We start from the raw sequence: 22732 nt of genomic DNA, 5'->3' as shown, positions 1-22732 counted from the left end.
GGAAGATGGCAGTCAGTTTAACTGCATGGCTCAAAATAGCCACAGGGTGGCAGCTTACCACGAACCCATTGCATGCAGCAGAAGGAGAGGAAATAGCAGGGAGTGCAGCTGGGTAAAAGCAAAGCATTACAAGTGCCTGGAAGGAGTAGGCCTGGCAATTAAGTACAGCAACCCTTCAGGAGGGTTTTTTTTTACCACAGCTGTCAGGATGGCCGAGCGGTCTAAGGCGCTGCGTTCAGGTCGCAGTCTCCCCTGGAGGCGTGGGTTCGAATCCCACTTCTGACAAAACATCATTTTTATGAAATCCACTCCTGAAAGCAGCCGAGAAAGTGGTAAATGCCTCACATAAGCTGTTATGCCTGTGATATTATATAGGGTGCAGCCTTTTTCTGTATCTCACAGCCAGGTATTCCAGAGACAGGCAGCATCTCTCGCCTAATGGCAGGCTAGGAAAGATCGACTGCACAGAGAAGAGTGAGGATGAGACAGCCTTTGACCCCTCCCCCCACAGCCACTGCTCCCAGTGCCTACAGCAGGGTCCCCAATGTGGTGCCCGTGGGCACCGTGGCGCCTGCTGGGGCATCTTAAATACGCCTGCGTACTGGCCGGCGGATGAGCATCTGCCAAAATGCTGCGTCATGCAGAGGCGTCGCTGCCAATTTTTGGCGGTATTTTGGCGGTGACGCCTCTGGATGATGCTATGTGTTGGCATTTCAGCAGCGACACCTATTGACATTGCCGCTTGGCAGTGGAATTTTGGTGGATGCTCATCTGCCACAACGGTCCTCTGTGGCTCGTCATCTGGTGCCTGTCATGAAAAAGGTTGGGGACCACTGGCTTACATCAATCAGTGTTGTTAAATAGCAATTCACGCTCCCTAAGCCTCCTCAGGAAAGGCAGATGCTGAGGCCAGAAGGTGTGGGACCATCACCATGGCTTAAAGCCAGGAAGCAGAGCCAGGTTCTGCCTCTCTGGCCAGTACAATGCTGCCAGGGTACCTGGAACAAAGTCAAGGAAACCCCGGGAGTGCTGGCTCAGATGAGCTATTCTGCTGTGTGTGGCCACTAGGAGGCACTGGGCTGGGGAGAGAGGGTGGGTATGATTCTAACCTTCTGAGTGAAGGCCATTCTAACCAGTGAACTGTGCCTCCATCTACTAGGATCCTGCCCCCAACTCTGAGCTTCATGGTCTGCCCCCACCTTGCTCTGCTGCCTCTGCCTCCCAGAAGCAGCAGCAGGAAAGGGGCACAGGGTACTTGGCACGAGGCAAAACACTTCCATGCACAGAACCAAGAAGCAATTCTACACTAATGAGGATGGCCATAGGAAGCTAAGGCAGATGAGGAGCTAGGGGCCCTATGGGGCATGGGCTGGGGGGAGGGTATCATGTTCAATGCAAAGAGGCAAAAAGGGAATTCTGTTTTTTTTTCTGTTCCTTAGAACCTTAAAGGCAAACATCCCTACTGGTGCCAGGTTGAGAGAGATGGGGCTGCAGGACCCCTGCTTGACAGCAGCTTAAACCCAAAGCACGTGTTGAGAAACCAGTGGGCTGGACACACCCCTCCATCCATGGGACAGAGGGGAGTGGAGTATTCCACAGCCCTGCCCTTGTTCCAGGGTGGTGCCAGGGAGGGGCCAAGCAGGAAAAGAGGAGCAACAACTCCCCTCACCCCCCCCCCACCCACCCACCCTGTTAGTTCCATCAGAAGCTCTAGGCAGCAGGAAGCTGGAGCTGATACCATTCTGGGACACTGGGGGGCATTCTTCATTCAGGCTCCTCTCTGAATCTCTGCCCCAGCAGGCCTCCCCTCATGCAGTGCAGACGACTGGAACAGGGGAGCTGATGCTCACCAGGCTGGCAAGGGTGGGGGTAAGCCAAAGGAATTACATGAGGGGGAGGTATATATCTCAGGCACAATGATGGGTAAGAGCCTAGTGCTCAGAGATGGGAGCTTCAGCTCGGGTGCAACGGTTTCTGCTCGCTGCCCCTTGCGGTCCTCCAGCTTCCTGGCCATGGCTGGGAACCCACCCCTCATTCCCTAGCAAAGTGTTGGCAGCAGGGCTGAGGTCCTAGGGAGCTGAACTGGGGGGGGAGGGGGGTTAGCCCTTGTAAAACTGTATGGCTGGAGGGACATGGTTTGGACACTGCCATTTGAAAGCATTGGCCTTAAGCTCTGCCTCAGTTTCCCTCACTACAGCCTGAGGCTCACACTTTGCCTTCCAGCAGTGCTTTGAGAGGTGCCATGGAGGTGCTGCTGTCACGCCCTAATTTATGAGAGGAGAAATCAAAGCCAGTTAGGGGGACCAACAGGCATCTGGCAGAGTGGAGCCAGTTCTCCAGCAGTTATGTGGAAGTGTGCCTTGGCTGTTAGCTGCTCTGGGTCAGGCTAGTTATTGAGGCTGCCCAATAGAAAGCCTGGGTTGACCTCCCAAAAATGCAACATTTTTTACAAGGTGTTACCAACCGGAGATGGCCCTGCCCCTTGTTCCTGTGAGTGTTTTCTAACCATGGGAGGCCATAGGACAGGGGTGGACAAACTTTTTGGCCCTTGGGCCACATGTAGGTGGGGAAATTGCATGCATGGCCATGAATGTAGGGGTGGGGCAGGGGCTTGGGGTGCAGGAGGAAGTGTGGGAGGAGGTGCAGTGTGCAGGAAGGGGCTCAGGGCAAGGGGTTGGGGCAGAGAAGGGGTGCAGGGTGCATGGGGGGCTCAGGGCAGAGGGTTGGGGGGCGAGGTGAAGGAGGGGTTCAGCCTGGCGCCGCTTAGCTGGAGTGGCTCCAGGGTGGCAGCGGTGCGCACTGGGGCCAAGGCAGGCTCCCTGCCTGCCCTGGCCCCACACCACTCACAGAAGCAGCTGGCACCACATCCCTGGGGAAGGGGGTGGCAGAGGGCTCCGCACCCTGCCCTCGCCCATGGGTACCTCTCCTCCACAGCTCCCATTGGCCAGAGCTGCGGGGGGAGGAACCCACAGGCGAGGGCAGCATGCGGAGCCCTCTGCTCCCCCTCCCCTAGGGGCCTAAGGAACATGGTGCCAGGAGCAGCGCAGGGCCCGCAGCGCCATGTGCGTGGCAATCCCGCAGGCCAGATCCAGCCCGCGGGCCGTAGTTTGCCCACTCCTGCCATAGGACATTGCGGACCATGCTACTTCCTACCTGGTGTTGTCCACATGAGGACCATTGGCCTTCACCTTGCACAGCTGCCAAGCCAGCACGCTGCACCAGCACTAACCCTGCCGAAGCAGGGGTTCCCAAACAGCACCTACCCCAGGCTGAGGGACCAGGCCCTTGCAGAGCAGTTTGGAAATGGCAGCATGAGAGACGAACCCAGAGAGGCCCTAGAGCCCACCTGTCCCTTCCACCTAGAACAGAGCAGAGGCAGGAGTTCACAGCACACAACCCCCACAGTGCCCTAAAGGCAGCCAAATGTGTTTTATTATGAAAGTCTGGAATGAAACAATGTCCTGAGCAGGAACAAATACGGGGGACCAGTCTGCCAGCAGGCTCCATCCCCACCCCACCCCAGAGGGTGGGGGATGGTGCCATGTACTCACTGCAGAGAGACAAGCACATGGAAGGGAAGAGTTTAAAAGTTAAGTGAAGGACTTCGAGGTTCACACATTATGTGAATGCCACAGTTAAAAAGCTGCCCTAGAACCAGTTTTGCCATCCACCAAGGCTTGGATGTTAGGTAGGACAGGCCCACCAGGGCTTTGGCTGGGCTGAGCTGATTGCAGTGGGAGGGCCTGCCAGCAGGGTCAGCCCTGGAGCTACAGGATGGCACAGCGGTCAGGTGGGTCCCTGTGTGCAGGTACAATCTCAGCCCCAGGGTTGGTCAGTGTGTCACACCATGTGATCCCAGGCAGGGAATTTTCTTTAGGGGGGAGCCAGCTGGTCCAGCTTGGTGTCATTTGCCGTGAATAGGATTCTCTGGCTGATATTTCCAATTGTCTCCACCTAGAAAGAGGCCACAGAGAAGACCTCAGCCATCCTTCCCCATAGGCTCATCCCATCCTAGCTGAGTGTCTATCCACTGGGCTAACATGTTTAAGGGTGGCAGGGACAGCAGCGCCTCCGTCACTGGCCATTTTTTGACTCTAGGCATTTACAAATACTCAACAAACAAACAAAAAAAACCATTTTGTTCACCCTGAACCAGACTTTTTCAAATTACCAACAATTCTGCTGGGGCTGTTGAGGGCAGGCAGGCAGGCAGGCTGGGAAGCTGGAGGTCTAATGGCAGCTTGGTGTCAGAGGGGGAGGGGGAGGAAGAAGCAGAGGAGGGAAGGCAGGCGGGCGTGGGGCTCCTCCTAACCAGGTTTGGATGAAGGTCTGTGAGCACCGCAGCATGCCCAGCTCAGAGGATCTGTCTTCACAGCCTTCCTATAACCTCAACTGCATGAACTCCCTCTTGTATCCTAGTCCAGGGGTTCTCAAACTGGGGGTCGGGACCCCTCAGGGGGTCGTGAGGTTATTACATGGAGGGGTCACGAGCTGTCAGCCTCCACCACAAGCCCTGCTTTGCATCCAGCATTTATAATGGTGTTAAATATATAATAAGTGTTTTTAATTTATAAGGAGGGTCACACTCAGAGGCTTGCTGTTTGAAAGGGGTCACCAGGACAAAAGTTTGAGAACCACTGTCCTAGACAATGGCACCTTCTCTTCCTTGCCTCCTACACATAGCGAAGAGCTTGGCAAGTATCCGTCTGTTCCCCAGATCCCCGGTGCTCAGCTCCCAGCTCCTGCAGCACAAATGCCATGCAAAGGGATCTACTCCAGTGCTAGCCCAAATCAGTCCCTGTGCTGCTTTCTGCCTATTTAAAAAGTGACACAGGTAAAAAGAAACTCCCTGAACTCAAGGTCTGGCTCACTGCCTGAACTGTTCCCTTCCAGGCCGCTTAGAAGGGCAGGGCTATCCCTAGAGGGGCACAGGCCAGCCAACCCCAGCCTCTCCACAAGAGGCTCTCATTATTCCTGGTGGGGAGAAGCCAGGAGGCTGCATTTCCTGTCTCGAGACGGAACCTGGTGTCACAAGGCTGCCTCGGACATCTCAAGACCAGCAGAGAGCTGCCTTCCCCACAGCAACAGCACTAGCTCGCCTGCAGCTGCTCTATTCTTAGGGCAAGAAACATAACCTACAGGCTTCCAGCTCTCCCCTTCACACCTCCCCAGCCAAGGGCAGAAACCGCTCTTAGGGCTAAATGGGCCCCACAGTTGCCCTCGTCTTTCGTACAGATGGGGCAGCTCCAGAGCATGAGGCCCCCACTTCTTGGGTTTCCAGATGCACACGGGGGCATAGGCAACCCGACCCGCTCACACAGGTCAGATGCACGTGTGGAAAATCTCAGCTCCTGTCTCCAGGGTCACACTAGGTCCCTGGTCTGGGCTCTAGGGTGACCCCCCCCCCAAGCTGCTCTTTGGTAACGCGGACAGCCTGGCACTAGCCAAAAGAGTGCGGGGAAAACCAGTATCCTGAATGGAGGCCTGCAGTGGCTCTGTGTGCAGGAATGGAAGCTGACACTGAATCTGGGGGAGGTGGGGTGCAACAGCCAGACACCTGGGCCCACTGCAGTCCTCCTCCCATGCGGCTTCTCCCCCCACTGCACGCCGCCCCCAGGCTACCTCCCTCCTCCTTCCTGTGACAACCAGCCCCACAGGCTGTCAACCTGAGTAAGGAATGTCAGGCCAGCCCCCTCAGTCAGGAGAGCCAAGATAATTTCTGTTGTTTCTTTTGGGCGTTCCCCCAGCCTGTAGGTCAAATCTGAATCTTAGAGGCCAGAGGTGAAAGGCCTTGTGGTAACTTACTGGGCCACATCCCTGTCCCCACGCCTTCCGACTGCACAACAAAACTCCTGCCCCCCAATCTCTGCAAATCTGCTTCCCTGATTCCCAGGGGAGACACATGCAGAAAACAGCACGCACTCTCCTGGTCAGCAGATGCCATAGCAGCAGCAGTGTGACTGTCAGTCACACACACACTCACCGTTAGACTAGTACTGCCAGTATGTTCTAACAGCAAACTCTACTGGATTATCACTTACACCCCGACCAGCTCGGGACACAGGCTTCCTGATGGTTTATTCACATACAAATTCATAATGGGAATCAGTCACTCTCCTCAGACAGGCAGCACCTGGGCCCTGCACTGTGGCTTGTCCAAGTTTCTTGTCTACATGATTCTTCTCAGCTTGGAGAGAAGCTGGTGCAACTGGCTGGGTTTTTTTCTTGAAGACACTTTTAAAGAGAGGAGAAGTTGTGAGGGTGGCTGAGGAGAGCCTGGCCTGACAGAAATACAGCTGGCAGCAGTGCCCATATCGCCTGGACCAGCAAAGGGGCTCTGAGCTCAGTAGTTTGTAGCAAACTTCAAGAGGCCAGGGAGGGGGTCGGTGTGAAACATGGCTGGCAGCCAGGGGGATTCTTCTTCCCACTCCCCTCCCTGTCCCACATCTTGTTACTACAGGTGCCTAAGCAGCACTTCTGAGAAAGTGGCTTTCGGCATCTCTGGTGACACAGGAGCAACGGGGAACCCTCTGCTGTGTCATCCCATAGGCAGCACCCAGAGCTCAGGCACCTGCTTTAGACCAGCACAGCCAGATGCTCTAGGGCCCTGGCCCAGTGCTCCATGCAGAGGGGACTGGAATTCACACTATTCGCTGCAGGGAGTCTTTGGTGCACAAAGGAGTTTGGAGAGAGCTCCTGGACCACAGACCACCACATTCACCTCCAGGCTCCTGCCAACCAGCAGGGGTGGGGAAGGAATTCAGGGCGCAGCCCTGATCCCATAAGGCATCTGGTGCTCGTGAGAGCTCACAAGGGAGGGGCTGGGACAGAAGGTGGAGAGGGGGCTGAGGTATGTAATTTCCTCCTGGAGAGAGAAAACTGGAGAAACTCCTTTCCCATCAGGAGTGATGCTTCTTTCCAAACAAAGTCTGGTCATCCCAGCTGGCAGGAGGTTCCAGCCCCTCTCCCCATAAGACCTGCATTGGCCTTTAATGAGGGCAGAGAGAGGGACGTTGCGTCTCATCAGCTCAGCTGCACCAAGGGCCCTGCTAGCACTCTGGCCTGCAGGAACACTCCCAGACGAGCCAGTCCTCTATGGGAAAATAAGCTTGGCCTCCAGCTGCTTCCACAAAACAGCGAGGACACATCCTTCCCACGGCTGTAGAATCTGCTGGCTTCATAGTCCATGTCCCCCCAGAGCTTCCTGGCGATGGAATCTCCCAGAGGCCACTGGGCTTTTGTCAGTCACTGTCATCGCTGTGGCTCTCCTCCTCCTGCTCCTCCTTCGGTGCCTCTGCCTCTTCTCTCAGGTCGGCAAAGAAGTCCTCTCTGCTGCCCGAGGCTTTGCTACTCAGGGCCTTGAGCTGCCCACTCTTCTTCCTCTTCCGGTAATCATCCACCACCATGGAGCAGAGTGATGAGATGTCCCAGAACTTCACCTTCTGGTCATGGCCACAGCTGGCCAGCAGCTGACCAGTGTGGGACTTGGCCAGCTGTTCAATGGGCTCCCCCAGGTGCTGTCCAACGCTGCCTATCACCCGATTAGGTAAGATATTCACTGCCCTGAGACAAGAACAGAAGCTTGATTAATGGAGGGCCAGCTCCCGCAGTAACTATGCATGGTACTCCAGTCAACCCACCCACCAAGAGGAGGTGTTCTGGGGCACTCGGAGATTAGAAGACTATAATACAGGACCAACTGTCCAATAACCTTGTATGCTACCCCATCACTACCCACCTACCAGACAGGGGTCTTCTGGGATGCTGAGAGCTTAGAAGAGGGAAAGTGCCAAGTGGTTTAAGCCCCAAATTCAGGGCTTAGTAAGAGAGCTCAGTAGATCCAGCTCCAAGGAGATAAATTCTCACTTCACTGTCAGGAATTAATGTAAACATCCCCTGGGAATCCAAATCCAGCAGCAACAGCCGCACAGTGCTGAACGCCAGAACCCAGGAAGGGAAATGCACTGGGAACAGAAGCACCCAGAATGAAATGCACAGTAGGGACAGCCCTGAACGCACAGCGAGGCCAGTCTGGGGTTTGGATTCCTTCCAGTTTAACTGCCTTCATGGTGTTAACAGCACAGCTCCCAAGATTTCCCACCAACAGCCCTTTCATGGAGGCACCCAGAGGGATCCAACCCAGTAGGCTGTCTGAAGTCCATTCCCCAGCATCAGGGCAGGGGATTCCCTTGCAGTACTTCTGCCAGGGCTTTGCCCTGTCTGCTTGTAATGTGCCCTCTTGCCTTTGCATATTATTCCACGACTGCATTTGCCTTTGACAAATACACCTCTACCCCAATATAACGCAACTCAATATAACACGAATTTGAATACAATGCGGTAAAGCAGTGCTCCAGGGGGGCGGGGCTGCGCACTCTGGCGGATCAAAGCAAGTTTGATATAACGCGGTTTCACCTATAACACGGTAAGATTTTTTTGCTCCCGAGGACAGCATTATATTGGGGTAGAGGTGTATTTTCCCTTTCCTCAATTCCACCCCAATACTCCTAACCCCTTGGCCCTTCTCCCCCCACTCTCCCTGCTATTCACACCCTGTAAAGCCTCTGAGCAGAAGTCCATCACGTCCTCTCAGCCCTGCTAGCAGAAGCAAGGCAGGCAGCCCGCTTTTCCCAGCCTCCCTGCTGGGAGCTGGCACTGGGCTCTCTAACCTGATGACTCCATCGATGGAACCTGTGCACAAGACGTTCTCCGTGACTGGGACCATGCAGTCGATGGACTCAGCCTTTACTGCAAAGCGGTCGCTAGTGGCACCAAAACCGTCCCAGTTGAAGAGATAAATGGTCCCCTCACTAGAGCCGCACGCCACTTTCTTCCCTCTCTGGACAAGAAGTGAATGAGGCAGAGCTGAAAAAGCAGAAGCTCAGGACAGGACCCTCCCCTCCCCACACGGGCTCTCTAGCAGGGAGTGCTAAGGTCAGGGGCCGATAGCACAGGGAGTGTGACAGAATGGGCTCCTTTCCTCTTAGTCAAGGGAGTCCACATGTTGAACTCCGCAGGGTCCTTCGAGCTCATGGCTGAATATTAAAGGGAACTGGAGCGCTCACCACTGCCCACGTCTGGGACAGCTCAGTGCTGAGGCAGGGAAGCCTGGCTCTGAATTGCTACCCCCACATGAAGGACAGTCACACAGGTGGCCCGTGAGCGCCTACCTTCATCAGCGCGACAGACGTCAGGTCTCCACTCTGAGGCTCTGAGAGCAGCTCAAAGCGCCGTCTCTTGATGTTGAAGACACCCATGGTTCCATCGCCGCTGTGGGAATCAAAGTGGTACATTGCACTCACTCAGACACGGGAATCCTCACTTCCTGTCCTAAACTGGCAAGTGTTACCTTTATACCCCCCAGAGGTGGCTGCACACTTCAGAGAGAGGATATATGTGATCCCCCCATTTGGGATTGTCCAGGATGAGAAGCACAACAAACTCCAGTGATTACAAAGGGTCGGGGCCATGGTGATAATAGCACTTACCCGCTCCTTCAAGGGCGAAGACAACTGTGCCATCTGCATTAGACAAGCAGAACCAACAAGGTGCGAACAAACCTGCTCTTCCCCTAGGGGACGTGCTCTCAGGCCCCCCGGAGCAGGCTTTGCTGCCTGATGTGCCCACAGGAGTCCCCGGTGCACGTGGCTGAGGACCCCAACGTCACCTTGTGGTGAGCAGGAGCTTCTTGTTCTCGTCTATGGCCATGCTGCTGATGTACTCCTCGTGCTGCCGCATCTCCATGATGGCTGTGCCTTTGCGGAGGTCCCACACCTTCAGCATCCCGCCATCGTCCCCCGTGGCAAAGAGGTGCTCGTCTATCACCAGCAGGCTGTTCAGGGCTGAGCTGTGAAGACCCCTGCCCCAGTCACCAGGAACGTCGGGGACTGAGAGAACCTTTCTACCTGAGGCAGCCCTGTGAGATGCTCCACGCTGTGGCAGGGACCAGAGGCACCTCAGAGAGCCATCTGCCAATCAAAGGCCCTGCCATGGAGGCCTGCCTACATGGCAGCTCTAGTCATGGTACCAAGCACAGGTGGAATCTGGGGGAGGGGGAAGTTTGGCACCCCCAGCATGCTGGGTGTTCCTAGGGTGAGGGAACATTTTCAGGCAGCAGAGAGCTCCCGGGAGCTCTCGACCCTCTCAAGGGGGCCATCTGGAGAAGGCAGCGCCTCCTATCAGCATGTGTGGGGGAGGAGGAAACCAGCTCCCTCCAGAGCAGGGGTTCTCAAACTGGGGGTTGGGACCACTCAGGGGGTCGCAAGGTTATTACATGGGGGATTGCGAGCTGTCCATTCCAAACCCTGCTTTGCCTCCAGCATTTATAATGGTGTTAAATATATAAAAAAGTGTTTTTAATTTATAAGGGAGGGGTCGCACTCAGAGCCTTGCTATGTGAAAGGGGTCGCCAGTAAATGAGAACCACTGCTCCAGAGCTAGTTCCTGCAGCCCAACTCAGCCAGAGGGGTCGGTAGAGGGTGACCGGTGGCCACCTGGACGCAGCGGGCTGTCACTACAGTCCTGGCCCCATGGCTGGCTCCAGGGTTTTGGTAATTTGGCCTGCTCTTTGCCCCAGCCTCCCATCTGAATCTTTGACTGCCCCACCAGGCATGGCAGCCTTAGGGCAGATTTCCCTGCTCCCCATCCCACACATGGCCCAGCCAGCACCGAGCAGCACTCAGCATCAGGGATGGACATGATGGGCAAGAGAGAGTGCACAGGAGACCAGCTCCCTGCCACGGGGAGCAGCCAGCTCTAGTGGAAACGCTGAGCAAAAGGACACTCAGGGAGGAACCACTCTCCTGCTCTAGGGAGCTTAGGCAGCCAGTTCCCAGGAGGCCCTCGCTGGGCAGGGCAGGGCAGGGCTGCATGGGGCCAGGAATCCCCTATAGACACATACCTGTGAGCCTTGGAGAAGCGTGTCACCAGCCGGCCCTCCTCCACGTTCAGGATGTGGATGGATTTATCCTTAGACACGGTGAAGAGCTCTGAGGACAAGACACACAGTATACATTCAGCACCCCCAGCCCATCCAGCAACCAGAGCAGCAGGAGTGACACCGAGTTACCCAACTCCAGTGCCCATGTCCTGTGCTTATCCCTCACCAGCAGGATTCCCCCAGGATCGCTGTTACTCCTGGGCTCTGTGGCCATGAAGCCGGCCAGGATCCTAGCCCTGCCCTGGAGCAGCGTAACACAGTATGCTAGGGCACAGAAACATTGTGGCAGAATGGGACTTTTGAGCTACAGGGAGGAAACCCTTGGCAGTCTGGTGAGGGAGGAGAAAGGGGAGCTGGGAGCCCTGCCCCTGCCACACCTCTCGGATCTCTAGTCTTCACAGTACGGACTGACTGCATGGCTCTGAGCAGTCACTGTGCAACAGTCAAGCAGCAACAGCCCTGGCTCTCCACACTCCCCCCATACATCCCAGTCTCTCTGGACCCCTCACTCCCAGGCACAGCTGATTGCAGGGGGATCTTATCCACAGGCTGGGAGCTCAGCACATTTCCTGAGCCAAGCACAGCTAGGCCTGCTCAGGCTTCTAAGCAAACTCCAGCAAACTCCTCACACTGCTGCATGGCTGAGACCCAGAGAGGCTCAGCAGCCCCCCTTCCAGGGTGCAAGGAGAGAGGCTTCTCCCCAGAAGACAGAGAAAGGCATCCTCCTTGCTAGCTTGACCTCCACCCAGCGAGTCTGCACAGGTCGCTACAATGGTGTGAGAAAGTCGAAGGGAGGTGCACTCACTGTGTCCGTCGTGGGAAAAGGACACTTCCCGGCAGGATTTCAGGTGATGTCCTGAGGACCAGAGCTCCCGGTTCCCACCCTCCAGGCAAGAGTACGAATATCTGAAACAGAAGCATGTGTGTTAAGGCGACATCAGTGGGGAGCTGCTCCCTGTCTTGTCCTTTCAGGTGAGGAGCACACTTTTTGGGCGTGGAAGGAGCATTCAGATCCAAGATTAGGGGCTCCTGGTGCCTTGAATGAGGAGGTCTGTGTCCAGAGGGGGCTTTCATGGTACAGGACTGGAGAAGGGGGGGATGTGCCATGTCCAGATTGCTGGGGCACCGCCAGCCCCCAGAGGTGGAAGGGAAACAGGAGTCAGAGGTTTCAGGAGATGGATTCACATGGAAGAAAAAAGATCCCGGTGGAGCAGGAGCCCAAGCTGTGTGATGGGAAAGGAACAGGTGGCACCTCAGCATTGAGGGTCATCTCCCACAAAGGGAGACCCCTGCTTCCCAGCGCTCACTATCAGGAACTGGAGACTCCCCAGAGCTAGTAGGAGACCAATCTCCAAACCAATGGTATTGTGAGGGACTGTGAATGCCGGGCAGGTTCCCTAGAAATCTAATCTAATGCCTTCCAAGGCAGGTCACTAAAGAGGCACCATTGCAGCTGGGAGAGATGGCAGGTGCAGCAAGAGGCAGAGACTTTGCGCTACACCTGTGTGAGTGCAAGACAGATTTGTGGCACCGTCAAGTGATGAAATGGAGCAGTGCCAGCCAAGAGCCTGTTCCCAGTCTAAGCTCTTGGCGGAGGAAGGATGATGTGTCCCCAGCTACACCATCCCAAATGCCAATGGTCCGATACTGGAAGCAGCTTTGCCCAGCCCCCATCTTCCTCTGCAGAGATAAGTGGTTTCTTCAAGCCAATCTAGCCTTGGAGCATGGAAAAAAACACCTCTAAACACACATCACTCTCCACAGGAAGCCTCTTCCCAAACCCCAGACTTCTCACGGCTCCGTCACCTCCAGCAGCTGAGCCTGGCTCCTATCGACAGTGGTGGGGTGGGGCTGGATGGGCCATGGGGTCACAGACTCCTACCCATAGTATACACCCCATAGGGGCCCCTCTCTCTCTGCCTCCTGGGCAGTGCTGACCCCGGGGGTTTCCTTGCAGCTCCCTGGTTGCACTGCCTGGTGCTAGGGTCTGTTGCTGATTATCTACACAGTGCTCTTCTCTCAGATAGATCCAACTCACACATAGACATCGCCATCCACATCGCCGGCTGCAAGGATGTCCTGGCTGGGGTGGAAAGCAATGGTGTTGGCAGCAGCTTCAAAGGAGATGTCCTCTGGGGTGTCTCGGAGCCTGGGCTCCGGCTCCTCCTGCTCCGGATCTGCCTTTGTGGGGTAGAGAGACATGAGCTAGATGGTCAGCCAAGACACCACCGGGATGCTCAATTCCACTCTCACCCATGTGCACACAGCGGCTGCTAGCAGGGCTGATGATTCCCCACTACTGAACCCTCCCCACATACATGGGGACACCAGCAGAGCCCCCACTGCTAATCTGACATGCATCCAAAGGGGGGAGCCGACCTGCATGTGTCCTGCATCTTCCTCCTCCTCCACGGCTGCCTCCAGCTCCTGAGACGTTCCCTAGGGGGAAGGAGAAAGAGATCATCAGATTTAAGTGAGGGAAGGTGCATCCTGGGAAGCAGGTCGCCAGCGCTGCCTCCAATCAGATACAACCAAGAGAACACACTCAAGACAAATGGGCCCACTCCAGCCCCAGCAAGAAATGTCCCCTGGGGCTAGGACCCAGGAGATGCTACTATGACAGATATGACTATTTCCTGCTATAGCCTGGAAAAATCCCATTGAACTAAGTATCTTTTGAGTCCACTGTATCAAACATAAAGGTTACGTGTTATCGAGGAGTGTATGTGACCTTGCTAGAGGGGAGATGGGATATGAGTTGGAACTTCCAAGGACTATACTGAATAATGAGCCCAGAATGAGCTTTTGGACAGACAGTGTCAAGTGGGGGAATCTCTAGGGGAGGAAAATGCAAATTCTCAACTCTAGTTATGCAAAAGCCCTCTAGAACTATCTCCTGAGGAGAGGATGATTGTCTACTGCTTATCTGTTTCCAGAATCTGAAGATCAAAGGCCCAGGCTGTAAAAGGACAGACTAACCTATTCACGGATGTACTTGTTCTGGGCTGAAGCTGTTATGAATAAACACACAGCCATGAAAAAACACGTCACGGACCAGAAATCTGGTCTTTTGTGTGCTTTTACCTTATACTATACTTATTTCATGGAGGAGACCAGCGTTTATCAAATTGGGGGTCCTGACCCAAAAGGGAGTTGCAGGGGAGTTGTAAGGTTATTGGGGGAGAGGGGGGCGATTGTGGTATTGCCGCCCTTACTTCCGCGGTGCCTTCAGAACTGGGCAGCCAGAGGCTAGCAACTGTTGGTTAGGCACCCAGCTCTGAAGGCAGCACCCTGCCAGCAGCAGCACAGAAGTACAGGTGGCAATGCCAGACCATGCCACTCTTACTTCTGCACTGCTGCCTGCAGAGCTGGGCAGCTGGAGAGTGGCGGCTGCTGACTGAGGGCCCACCTTCCAGACAGCAGCGGAGAAGTAAGGGTGGCAATATCATACCATGCCAGCAGCCGCTGCTCTCCAGCTGCCCAACTCTGAAGGCAGCACCGCCACCAGCAGCAGCGCAGAAGTAAAGGTAGCAGTACCGCAACCGCCCCTACAACAACCTTGCGACTCCCCACAACTCCTTTTTGGGTCAGGACCCCTACAATTACAACACCGTGAAATTTCAGATTTAAATAGCTGAAATAATGAAATTTACTATTTTAAAAATCCTTTGACTGTGAAATTGACCAAAATGGACCGTTAATTTGGTAGGGCCCTAGTTATGAACTTGTAGCCACAGAAAAAGCCCTTTGTGGGCTTTGAAGGACTGACTTCACCAGAGCCCTTGTTGGAGTGAGGGGGTGATCTCTGGAAAGCTTATTAGCATTCTTTGTTTTAATGTGTTTTCTCTATAATGCTTTCACCCTTCAGAATAAATGTGCTTGCTTAGAAAACAGTTGTGGGGTAACTTGTAACTGTGCACAATTACACTGCTTAAAGCCTCTCAAGAGGAAGAGCAAAGTACAGCCACTGGCCTGTCTAGGCTGCCTGGCTTGCTGGGAATAACACAGTGTAGGCAGGGAACTGTGCAGCCAAGAAAAACCCCAGTCAGGAGGGAGAGAGGCATGTGCTTCCACCCAGCTGAGGGGAGTACAGGTGCAGTTGTCCTGAACTATGACAGCTGCTCCCCTCACAGCAGGTTAAAGGGAAGACAAAATGTCCCTGAGTCCTCCATGGGGCACAAAGAGAAGGGCAGGGCTACTGGGCTCCACTGAGGAAGAAGAGTTGCTGCTAAGGACCCGCAGGGGATGCAAAAGGAACACCTACTGTTTATAAAAATGGAATCAGTTAACACAGCCCTTCTCCTGTAGCGTGGACAGAGTCTTGGGCCTGGTCTACACACAGGAATTGGACTAGTTTAACTAAATCTGTGTAAAAACCAGTTTAGTTAAATGAGTGTAAATCAATACAAGTGTGTCCATAAAGGGGTTTGCTGTGGTGTAACTGAATCAGTTTAAAAACACACCTTTGGTTAGACCAGTGCGAGTTCCTGTGTAGACACAGTTGAAGAGGTGAATGTACTGAATCAAAAGTGCAGACAGACAATGCCAGCAAAAGCCAGATATGATGCAAGCAGGTCAAGGCCCGAAGTATAAGGGGGACAAACTAATTGCTGTAGAATCATGCTCAGGAATCTCAGCACTCCTTTTAGAAACAACACAAACAAGCCAGCAAGTCAGTAGCACTGATGCCTGTGAAAAAAAAAACAACTTTCAAGTGCAATCCAAACACTAACACATAGGCAGGTCCACCCAGGCCTACAGGCAGCCTGTAACCAGAGTTCTCAGGGGTGAACTAGCCCATTCATCTCAATGAGACATTAACGCAGAAGGCTAATGATATTTAAAATACCAACTCTAGTAGCTACTACAGAAGAATGACTACACTGGGTCAGACCAAAGGGTCCATCTAGCTCAGTATCCTGTCTTCCCACAGTGGCCAATGCCAGGTGCTTCAGAGGGAATGAACAGTCAAGTGATCCATCCCATCATCAGCTTCTGGCAAACATCCTGGCTAATAGCCATTGATGGACCTACCCTCCATTAATTTATCAAATTTTTTTTTAACCCAGTTATAATCTTGGTCTTCACAACATCGTCTGACAAGGAGTTCTACAGGTTGAATGTGCATTGTGTGAAGAAATACTTCCTATTATTTGTTTTAAACCTGCTGCCTCTGTCATATACCCCCCTTAGTCAGCTCTTCTCCAAACTGACAAATCCCAGTTTTTTTAATCTCTTCTCAGATGGAAGCTGTTCCATCCCCCTAATCATTTTAACTCCTCTCCTGAGCACTTTGGCAGGAACATCGAGTTAATCTGCTTGCCCATGAGTGCAGGGTGCAGCAGTGACAAGGCTGTCCTCGTGCCGGGAGCCAGGGAGTCGATGTCCAGGTTTGCTGAATCGGGAAATGAGGGATACAAACCTCCCTTCCTTACTCCAAAAGGGGGTGGGGGGAAGGGAAAGAAAAGTTTCCTCCCGCTACCGTGCGCCAAAAGCCTCAAGCAGCCTCCTGTCCCCCGTCCCCCACCAGCAGCTTCTCTCTCTGATGCGGCTGCAGCACCGAGGGGTCGATCTGCAGCTCCGCACACGCGGGAGCAGCCCAAGAAAGGCTACGGCCCGACCTGGACACGAGGGCCGCTGGCTGGCCGGGGACAGCGAGGGCAGAACAGGGTCCCGCGAGGCAAGGGGGATGGGGCAGGGCGCATTTCCCCCCCCAACGCTGCAGCCTCGGGCCGTGACAGGAGGGGACGGAGTGACCGGCTCTGATACAGGAATTGGCTCGTGCTCACCTCTCTGGGCGCCGCCATCTTGGTACGGATCGGTCCTGGCAGGGGAGTAGTGGATGCGTTTCAGCCAGGCGCTTGCGGTAGGCGCCGGGCTGGCCTTTCCCCGTCCAGGACCCTATAATGTTTAATTTCTTGCTTTAATTATTTGCATGGCGCCGCCCCACTGAGAACTCTTAGAGCTCTCGGACAGCTTACGCAAGCGGGCCGGCTTTAGCTCAGCGGTTACTTCATGATTTCAACTCCTTGAAAACCCAGCCCCTCCGGGGGTTCGAGGCCCGCGGGCGCTATCTGGCCTTTTGCCCCGCGGATCTTCAGCGCTTCCTCATGCGATCATTGCTCTCAACCTCCAGCCCCGCAGAGCCTTGAGACCGAGCTTCGAGGGAGGGGAGTGCGTGGGGCGCACTGAAAAGCCCTGGCTGACACATCAGTCTCTAGTAAAGGCCCTGGGCCGCATAGTGCTGGCCCAGAAGGGGGGCCCTACTTCACGCCACGTGCACTAGACAGGCTGGGAATGTGCTTCTCTAGCAGAGGTGGAAAACTGCCCCCAGCTTTCCAGTAAGAAAGAGGCAAGTCTTAGCCAGGCTGGGATCTGACTCCATGGGCCAAATCTCTCACACTGCCCAGCTCTGCCATGCCCTGGGCGACACACATGGCTTTGCTCCCTGCCTAGTTGTGCAAGATGGTATTTTCTCACAGTAAATAAGGCAGAGCAGTGGCACCAGAAAGCTGTTGGCACTGCCCTAGTACCCAGCAGGCCTATGTCTTGGCCCAGGTGTCACAGTCATTTTAATTGCAAACTTATTATTTTAAACACAGGACATGGCTTGCTTAGAAAACTGAGCCTTCCACTTGGAAAAATAGTTTGTTTGGTTTTTTATTAACAAGACTCAGGGGTTTTTATTCGGTCTTTTAGTTGCGTATCGTACATTCATTTGCCTTTGCTGGCCCTGATCTTCCTCAGGTAGAATTCTAGTTCTTTGCCTTCCAGAATATAGCCGTCTGCTCAGCCACACTGTCCAGGTCTGGAGGCGATGCAAGCAAGCAGCTTTCCCTGCTGGAATTGTTCCTCCAGGAGGCCGCTGATCTTGGCATTCTTCTTCCGCTCATCATATTTCTTCTGGATCTTCTTTGAACGCTTTTTGTTTAAGATTTCCTCCTCTTCAGGAGTCAGTTTAGTGCCCTTCTTGCGTCCGAGAGGCAAGGCATAGTGGACTTCATACCACTGTCGGTATGGGGTACTGTCAACGAGAACGATGCAGTTCTTCACCAGGGTCTTTGTCCGCACCAGCTCATTGTTGAAGCATTGTTTCTAGGCAATGGCAGACAAACCCTAGGCAAAGGTTCTAAGCCCCATTTCTCTCTTCTTCTCTAGGGGCCCCTGAACTAGCAATCCGGCAGCGTTATTCCCATGACCCGCCGGGCAGTTTATGGGAAACCAAAGTCTTTGGGTTCCGGTGGGAGTATGGTTGCAAAGCTGAAACTGAAAGGAATTGACAGATGGGCAGCACCAGGAGTGGAGCCTACAGCTCAGTTTGATAACAGGCAGGGCGAGAGGAAGGGATAACTCAGTGGTTTAAGCATTGGCCTGCTAAACTCAGTGTTATGAGTTCAATGCTTGAGGGGGCCATTTAAGGATTTGGGGCAAATATTGGGGCTTGGTCCTGCTTTGAGCAAGGGGTTAGAGTAGATGACCTCCTAAGGTCCCTTCCAACCCTGATATTCTATGATCCCACCCCTTCTAGCCTGCAACCCACCAGGAGTCACACACCCACAAAGAGCTATTGTAATTTTATTGCATCAAAAAGGATTACAAATTTCATGGTAATAGATAAAACAGAAAATATCATATTGCCTCTGTTTAAATCCATGGTACATCCACATCTTGAATACTGCATAAAGATGTGGTCACCTCATCTCAAAAAAGATATATTGGAATTGGAAAAGGTTCAGAAAAGGGAACAAAAATAATTGGGGGGTATGGAACAGCTTCCACAAAACTGTGATTTTTCATCTTGGAAAAGAGGAGATATGATAGTGGGCTATAAAATCATGACTGGTGTGGAGAAAGTAAACAAGAAAGTGTTATTTACTCCTTTTCATAACACAAGAACTAGAGGTCACCAAATGAAATAAATAGGCAACAGGTTTAAAACAAACAATAGGCAGTATTTCTTCACACAATGCACAGTCAGCCTGTGGAACTCTTTCCCAGAGGATGTTGTGAAAGCCAAAACTACAACAGGGTTCAAAACAGAACTAGATACGTTCATGGATAGGTCCACCAATGGCTATTAGCCAGGATGGACAGGGATGGTGTCCCAGCCTCTGTTTGCCAGAAGCTGGGAATGGGTGACAGTCTTACAGAGGTGATGCCAGGCTCTCTCCGGCAGAAGCGGCTCTGTCCCACTCCCTGCCCAGCTGCCAGGGAGAGTAAGTCAAACTTGTTTGGGGAAGGGGGAAGGCACAGGGAGAGAAGGACGGAACCCCACGGGCCCCTCACCACAGGTAATGTGGGGCAGGGAGAACAAAGCAGCCCCAGGTTGGATGGGGTGGAGGGTGTCACTTGGCAGAGGAGACACCTGGGGCAGTCACATGTCCTCCTCTTTAGCTTGTGCCCCTTGTAAATTGCCTCGGGGGAGGGGGGAGGGACAATCGTGGCAGTGCAGGGATTGGATTTAGCACTCCGGGCATCGGCTCAGGGCCGGAGCAACCCATTAGGTGACCTAGGAGGTTGCCTAGGCCACTAGAATTTGGGAGGCGGCACTTCAGGTCCTTCAGTGGCCACCCTGATTGTCGTCGGCATTTAGGCGGAGGGACCTGGGGCAGGGAAGTGCGGGGAGGGCCGCCTGCAGCAAGTAAGGGGGGGCGTGGCATGCAGGGGAACTTCTCCCCACCCCAGCTCACCTCTGCTCTGCCTCCTCCTCTGAGCATGCCACCCCCTCTGCTTCTCTCCCTCCCAGGCTTGTGGCGCCAAACAGTTGATTGGCGCCGCAAGTCTGGGAGGTGGGAGAAGTGGAGCGGCGACGGCGTGCTTGGGGATGAGGCGGAGCAGAGGTAAGCTGGGGCAGGGAGCTGCTGCATGGCTCCCCGGGGCCGGGGGGGAGCTGACTGGGGGGGAGCTGCTGCACGGGGGGTGCCTCAGGACGGAGAGCTGCCGCGGGGGAGGTGCCTCTAGGCGGGGGGGGGGCAGCCCCGTGGGGGGTCACCTTAGGGCAGAGGGTTGCCACAGGGCTCGGGGGTGGGTGGCACAAGGTGGAAGTTTCGCCTAGGGCATGAAACATCCTTGCACCCGCTCTGCCTCCCCTAGCACAGCCGTCCCTGCCTCCCGACACCTGGGCCATGGTGCCCCCCCCCCCATCGCCTTTTCCCATCCCTGATCTGACCCTTCTCCCAGGCTCCCACGGCTTGCTGCTGCTGTCTGGTGTGAATCTTCCTCCTCTCCTCCACCCCAACCCTTTCCCCCTTTCAGGTCCTGCCGCTGCTGGTTGCATCTCTCCTCAGCAGGCGTTTGCCCTTGACTTCAATAAGGGAAGGGGCAGGATTTCACCTTTCCTGGTTTCTGAGCAGTGCCTGTGATTTATCACACAACATCTTATGGTGCCAGGTCTCCCAACAATAACCTTTGTCCTCAATTTTTCATAGGGATATATCCTGGATGGCCTTGAAAAGCAGATGATTCCCTTACTAGTGCTAATGCCAAGCACTCAAAAAATTATGAGGCAAGCCCCAAATATCCCGAGATTGGTTTAAAAGTCATGAGATTTTAAAATATAATACAATTGGGGATCTTTTTATTTGCCTTCTGGTTTTTGAGTTTTTAGGGGCCGTTTTCCAGCTTTGCCCCTCTCCCATGAGGGCTAGTATCTTGTATTTGTTGTAGTCAATGATAGCTGAGATTCTCACATACTCACAGGTCTCTACAAGGTGAGGCTCTAAAAAGAATAATAAATGTTGCTAGATCAGTGCTTAATTTGTAATGAAAGGTGCCATGGCTCAACCTTTTTTTTTTTTTCTTTCATAAGTGACGCAGCAAGCCCAAAGGTACCAGGGCTATGAATTGCCAAGCCTACAGGTGCTGGGACTCAGCCTGGGCAAACGCTTGCACAAATTGAGAGAGAGAGAGAGTGTGTGTGTGTGTGCGCAGCTTAAATTGGTTAAAACCCCTAACTTTCAGTACTCAGCGTCTCAAAAATGTTAGACTGCCAACCTGTGTTGTAGAGATGTCTTCTCTTTAAAAAAACCCCATGAATAAAGCTACTTTAAGGGAAATTACTGCTTTGTCCAACCCCGAATAGCTCAGAGATCTTTGCTCACCAATTCTCATAAAACTTGTATTTGTCATGCCTTTTGGGGTACTTTAGTATTACGATCTATTATAAAGAAAGTGCCTTTAATTGATTGATTTTAAAATGAAATTAGTAACTGGAAAAAATGGCCAGTATTTTTTTTCTTTAATCTGTGACAATTATAAACTACTGTAATCTGTCATTTACTTTCCAGAATCTAAAGTATATCTAAGTATAATCTAAAGTTCTCCTGCGAAATGCCAGCTGTGTAGACCCTTCCGTGGCTGGATCATTCTTTTTTTTGTATTTTAAGGACAAAATAAATATGTATAACTAATTTTAAAGTATGTAATTAGTCATTAGATATGTCAGATGGCGCCTTTTTTTATGTGTTCGCTCCCCCTGATGTTAGAACCTGGCTACACCACTGACCCTTACAGGCCTGTGATCTGGCCCTGATTCCCAGGTGATACTAGGCAAGTCACTGAAAGCTGGAGCTTTGGAGACACATGCTAGTTTTTGCCATGTATGCTCTGTGCTTCAGTTCCCCATCTAGTGCTTCTAGATCAGCACTTCTTCACTCACTCAGTTTCTGACATCCCAGCCTGTCAGGGCTACGGACACATCTGGCCATTTATATGGGAGGGTGGGAAACTGGCAAGGGGTGCAACTCCCCCCCCTCAGAGGAGAGTGAAGACTGATGATTAACAAGGGGCACCAAGGGCCTTTGCCAAAGACCAGACTCTCAGTGACTGGAGCCCAAACCCTCTTCAGCCTTAGGAAAGGGGGTGGGGTAGAGCAAGCACCCACAATCCAGCTACAACCCAGGACCCAAACTCCCCCCAGCCCCTCCTCTGCCTCGTGGTGGGAAGATTTAGGGTGGTTTGCACTGACATAGGACTGGCCTGAGATTAAGGAAAATGCTGGAGAGGGACAGGAACAGATGAATCAACTGAGCACCTGAGAACTTGGGTGCAGCCTGATCTCTTCTGGGTACAAACCATGGGGTGGAAGCCCTGTGCCCACAGAGCCTCTCCCCTTCAGTGGAAGATTCAGCAATTTTCAAGGGTGCAAAAGTCTGCCAAGTCCACAGCTGGAGGAAATGGGGATCAGGAGAGCAGGTGAAATAACAGCACTAACACCCACCCTGGCTGGGATCTAGGGCATGGCACTAGGAGTGCCTAATTCGGTCTTCATTTGGATCTACACCTTGCTAGTGACAACCAACAGCTCAGCAGCCCAGTGTGCAGTGACCCCAGTGAAAATAGTAGCAGAAGGCTGAGAAACACCCCAGGGAAAGGTTCTAGAGCCATTTTTGGTGGGGGTAGTTCATGTTTTCTAACTCTCTTTTCTAGGGAGACCCTGAACTTTGGGGACCCCTCTCTTCCCTGCCAAGAAACTCAGCTGCTTTTCATGACCCAGTAACAGCAGCATTTCCCTTCCTCCCATAGAACACAGAGGGCACTGGGATTTTCTGCATCCTAGTGATGGGCACCATTAAAAAGGTTCAACTGACTGCTCAGAATGTAACTGTAGCCCAGGGCTCAGCAACTTTTCAGAAGTGGTGTGCCAAATCTTCATTTATTTACTCTAATTTAAGCTTTCACATGCCAGTAATACACGTTAACATTTTTAGAAGGTCTCTTTCTATAAGTCTATAATATATAACTAAACTATTGTTGTATGTAAAATAATGTTTTTAAAATGTTTCAGAAGCTTCA

At 53.1% G+C, this 22732-nt stretch overlaps 1 protein-coding gene, 1 non-coding gene and 1 pseudogene across 7 annotated transcripts; 1 reads left to right on the top strand and 2 right to left on the bottom strand.

Annotated features, from left to right (window-relative positions):
• Positions 1 to 202: 202 nt before the first annotated feature.
• TRNAL-CAG lies at positions 203 to 285 on the top strand. The gene has a single exon. It is a non-coding gene; the product is annotated as a tRNA-Leu (tRNA).
• A 3139-nt stretch (positions 286 to 3424) lies between these two features.
• On the bottom strand, positions 3425 to 16846 carry WDR55 (WD repeat domain 55). 6 transcript variants are annotated; one of them, XR_005584168.1, is made up of 10 exons: positions 16729 to 16846; positions 13319 to 13378; positions 12978 to 13120; positions 11745 to 11845; positions 10901 to 10988; positions 9668 to 9847; positions 9171 to 9270; positions 8670 to 8839; positions 6042 to 7563; positions 3425 to 3954 (listed from the first exon to the last, which is right to left on the bottom strand). XR_005584168.1 is itself a non-coding variant. In XM_039486710.1 (10 exons), the coding sequence occupies exons 3-10, from the start codon at positions 13322 to 13324 to the stop codon at positions 7242 to 7244; spliced, it is 1110 nt and encodes a 369-aa protein (XP_039342644.1). In that variant the 5' UTR covers positions 13325 to 13378; positions 15403 to 15628; positions 16729 to 16817; the 3' UTR covers positions 6034 to 7241. The 6 variants fall into 6 exon arrangements, 5 of the variants coding, with proteins under 5 accessions (XP_039342644.1, XP_039342642.1, XP_039342645.1 ...); XM_039486710.1 differs by lacking the exon at positions 3425 to 3954 and adding an exon at positions 15403 to 15628 and having other exon boundaries at positions 6034 to 7563; positions 16729 to 16817; XM_039486708.1 differs by lacking the exon at positions 3425 to 3954 and having other exon boundaries at positions 6034 to 7563.
• A 787-nt stretch (positions 16847 to 17633) lies between these two features.
• LOC120370230 lies at positions 17634 to 19528 on the bottom strand (annotated as a pseudogene).
• Positions 19529 to 22732: the final 3204 nt, after the last annotated feature.

This window comes from Mauremys reevesii, linkage group 8 (assembly GCF_016161935.1).
Source record: "Mauremys reevesii isolate NIE-2019 linkage group 8, ASM1616193v1, whole genome shotgun sequence".
NCBI lineage: Eukaryota > Metazoa > Chordata > Testudines > Geoemydidae > Mauremys > Mauremys reevesii.
The sequence above is the reverse complement of the archived record's forward strand: the minus strand, read 5'-3'. Positions and strand labels throughout refer to the sequence as shown.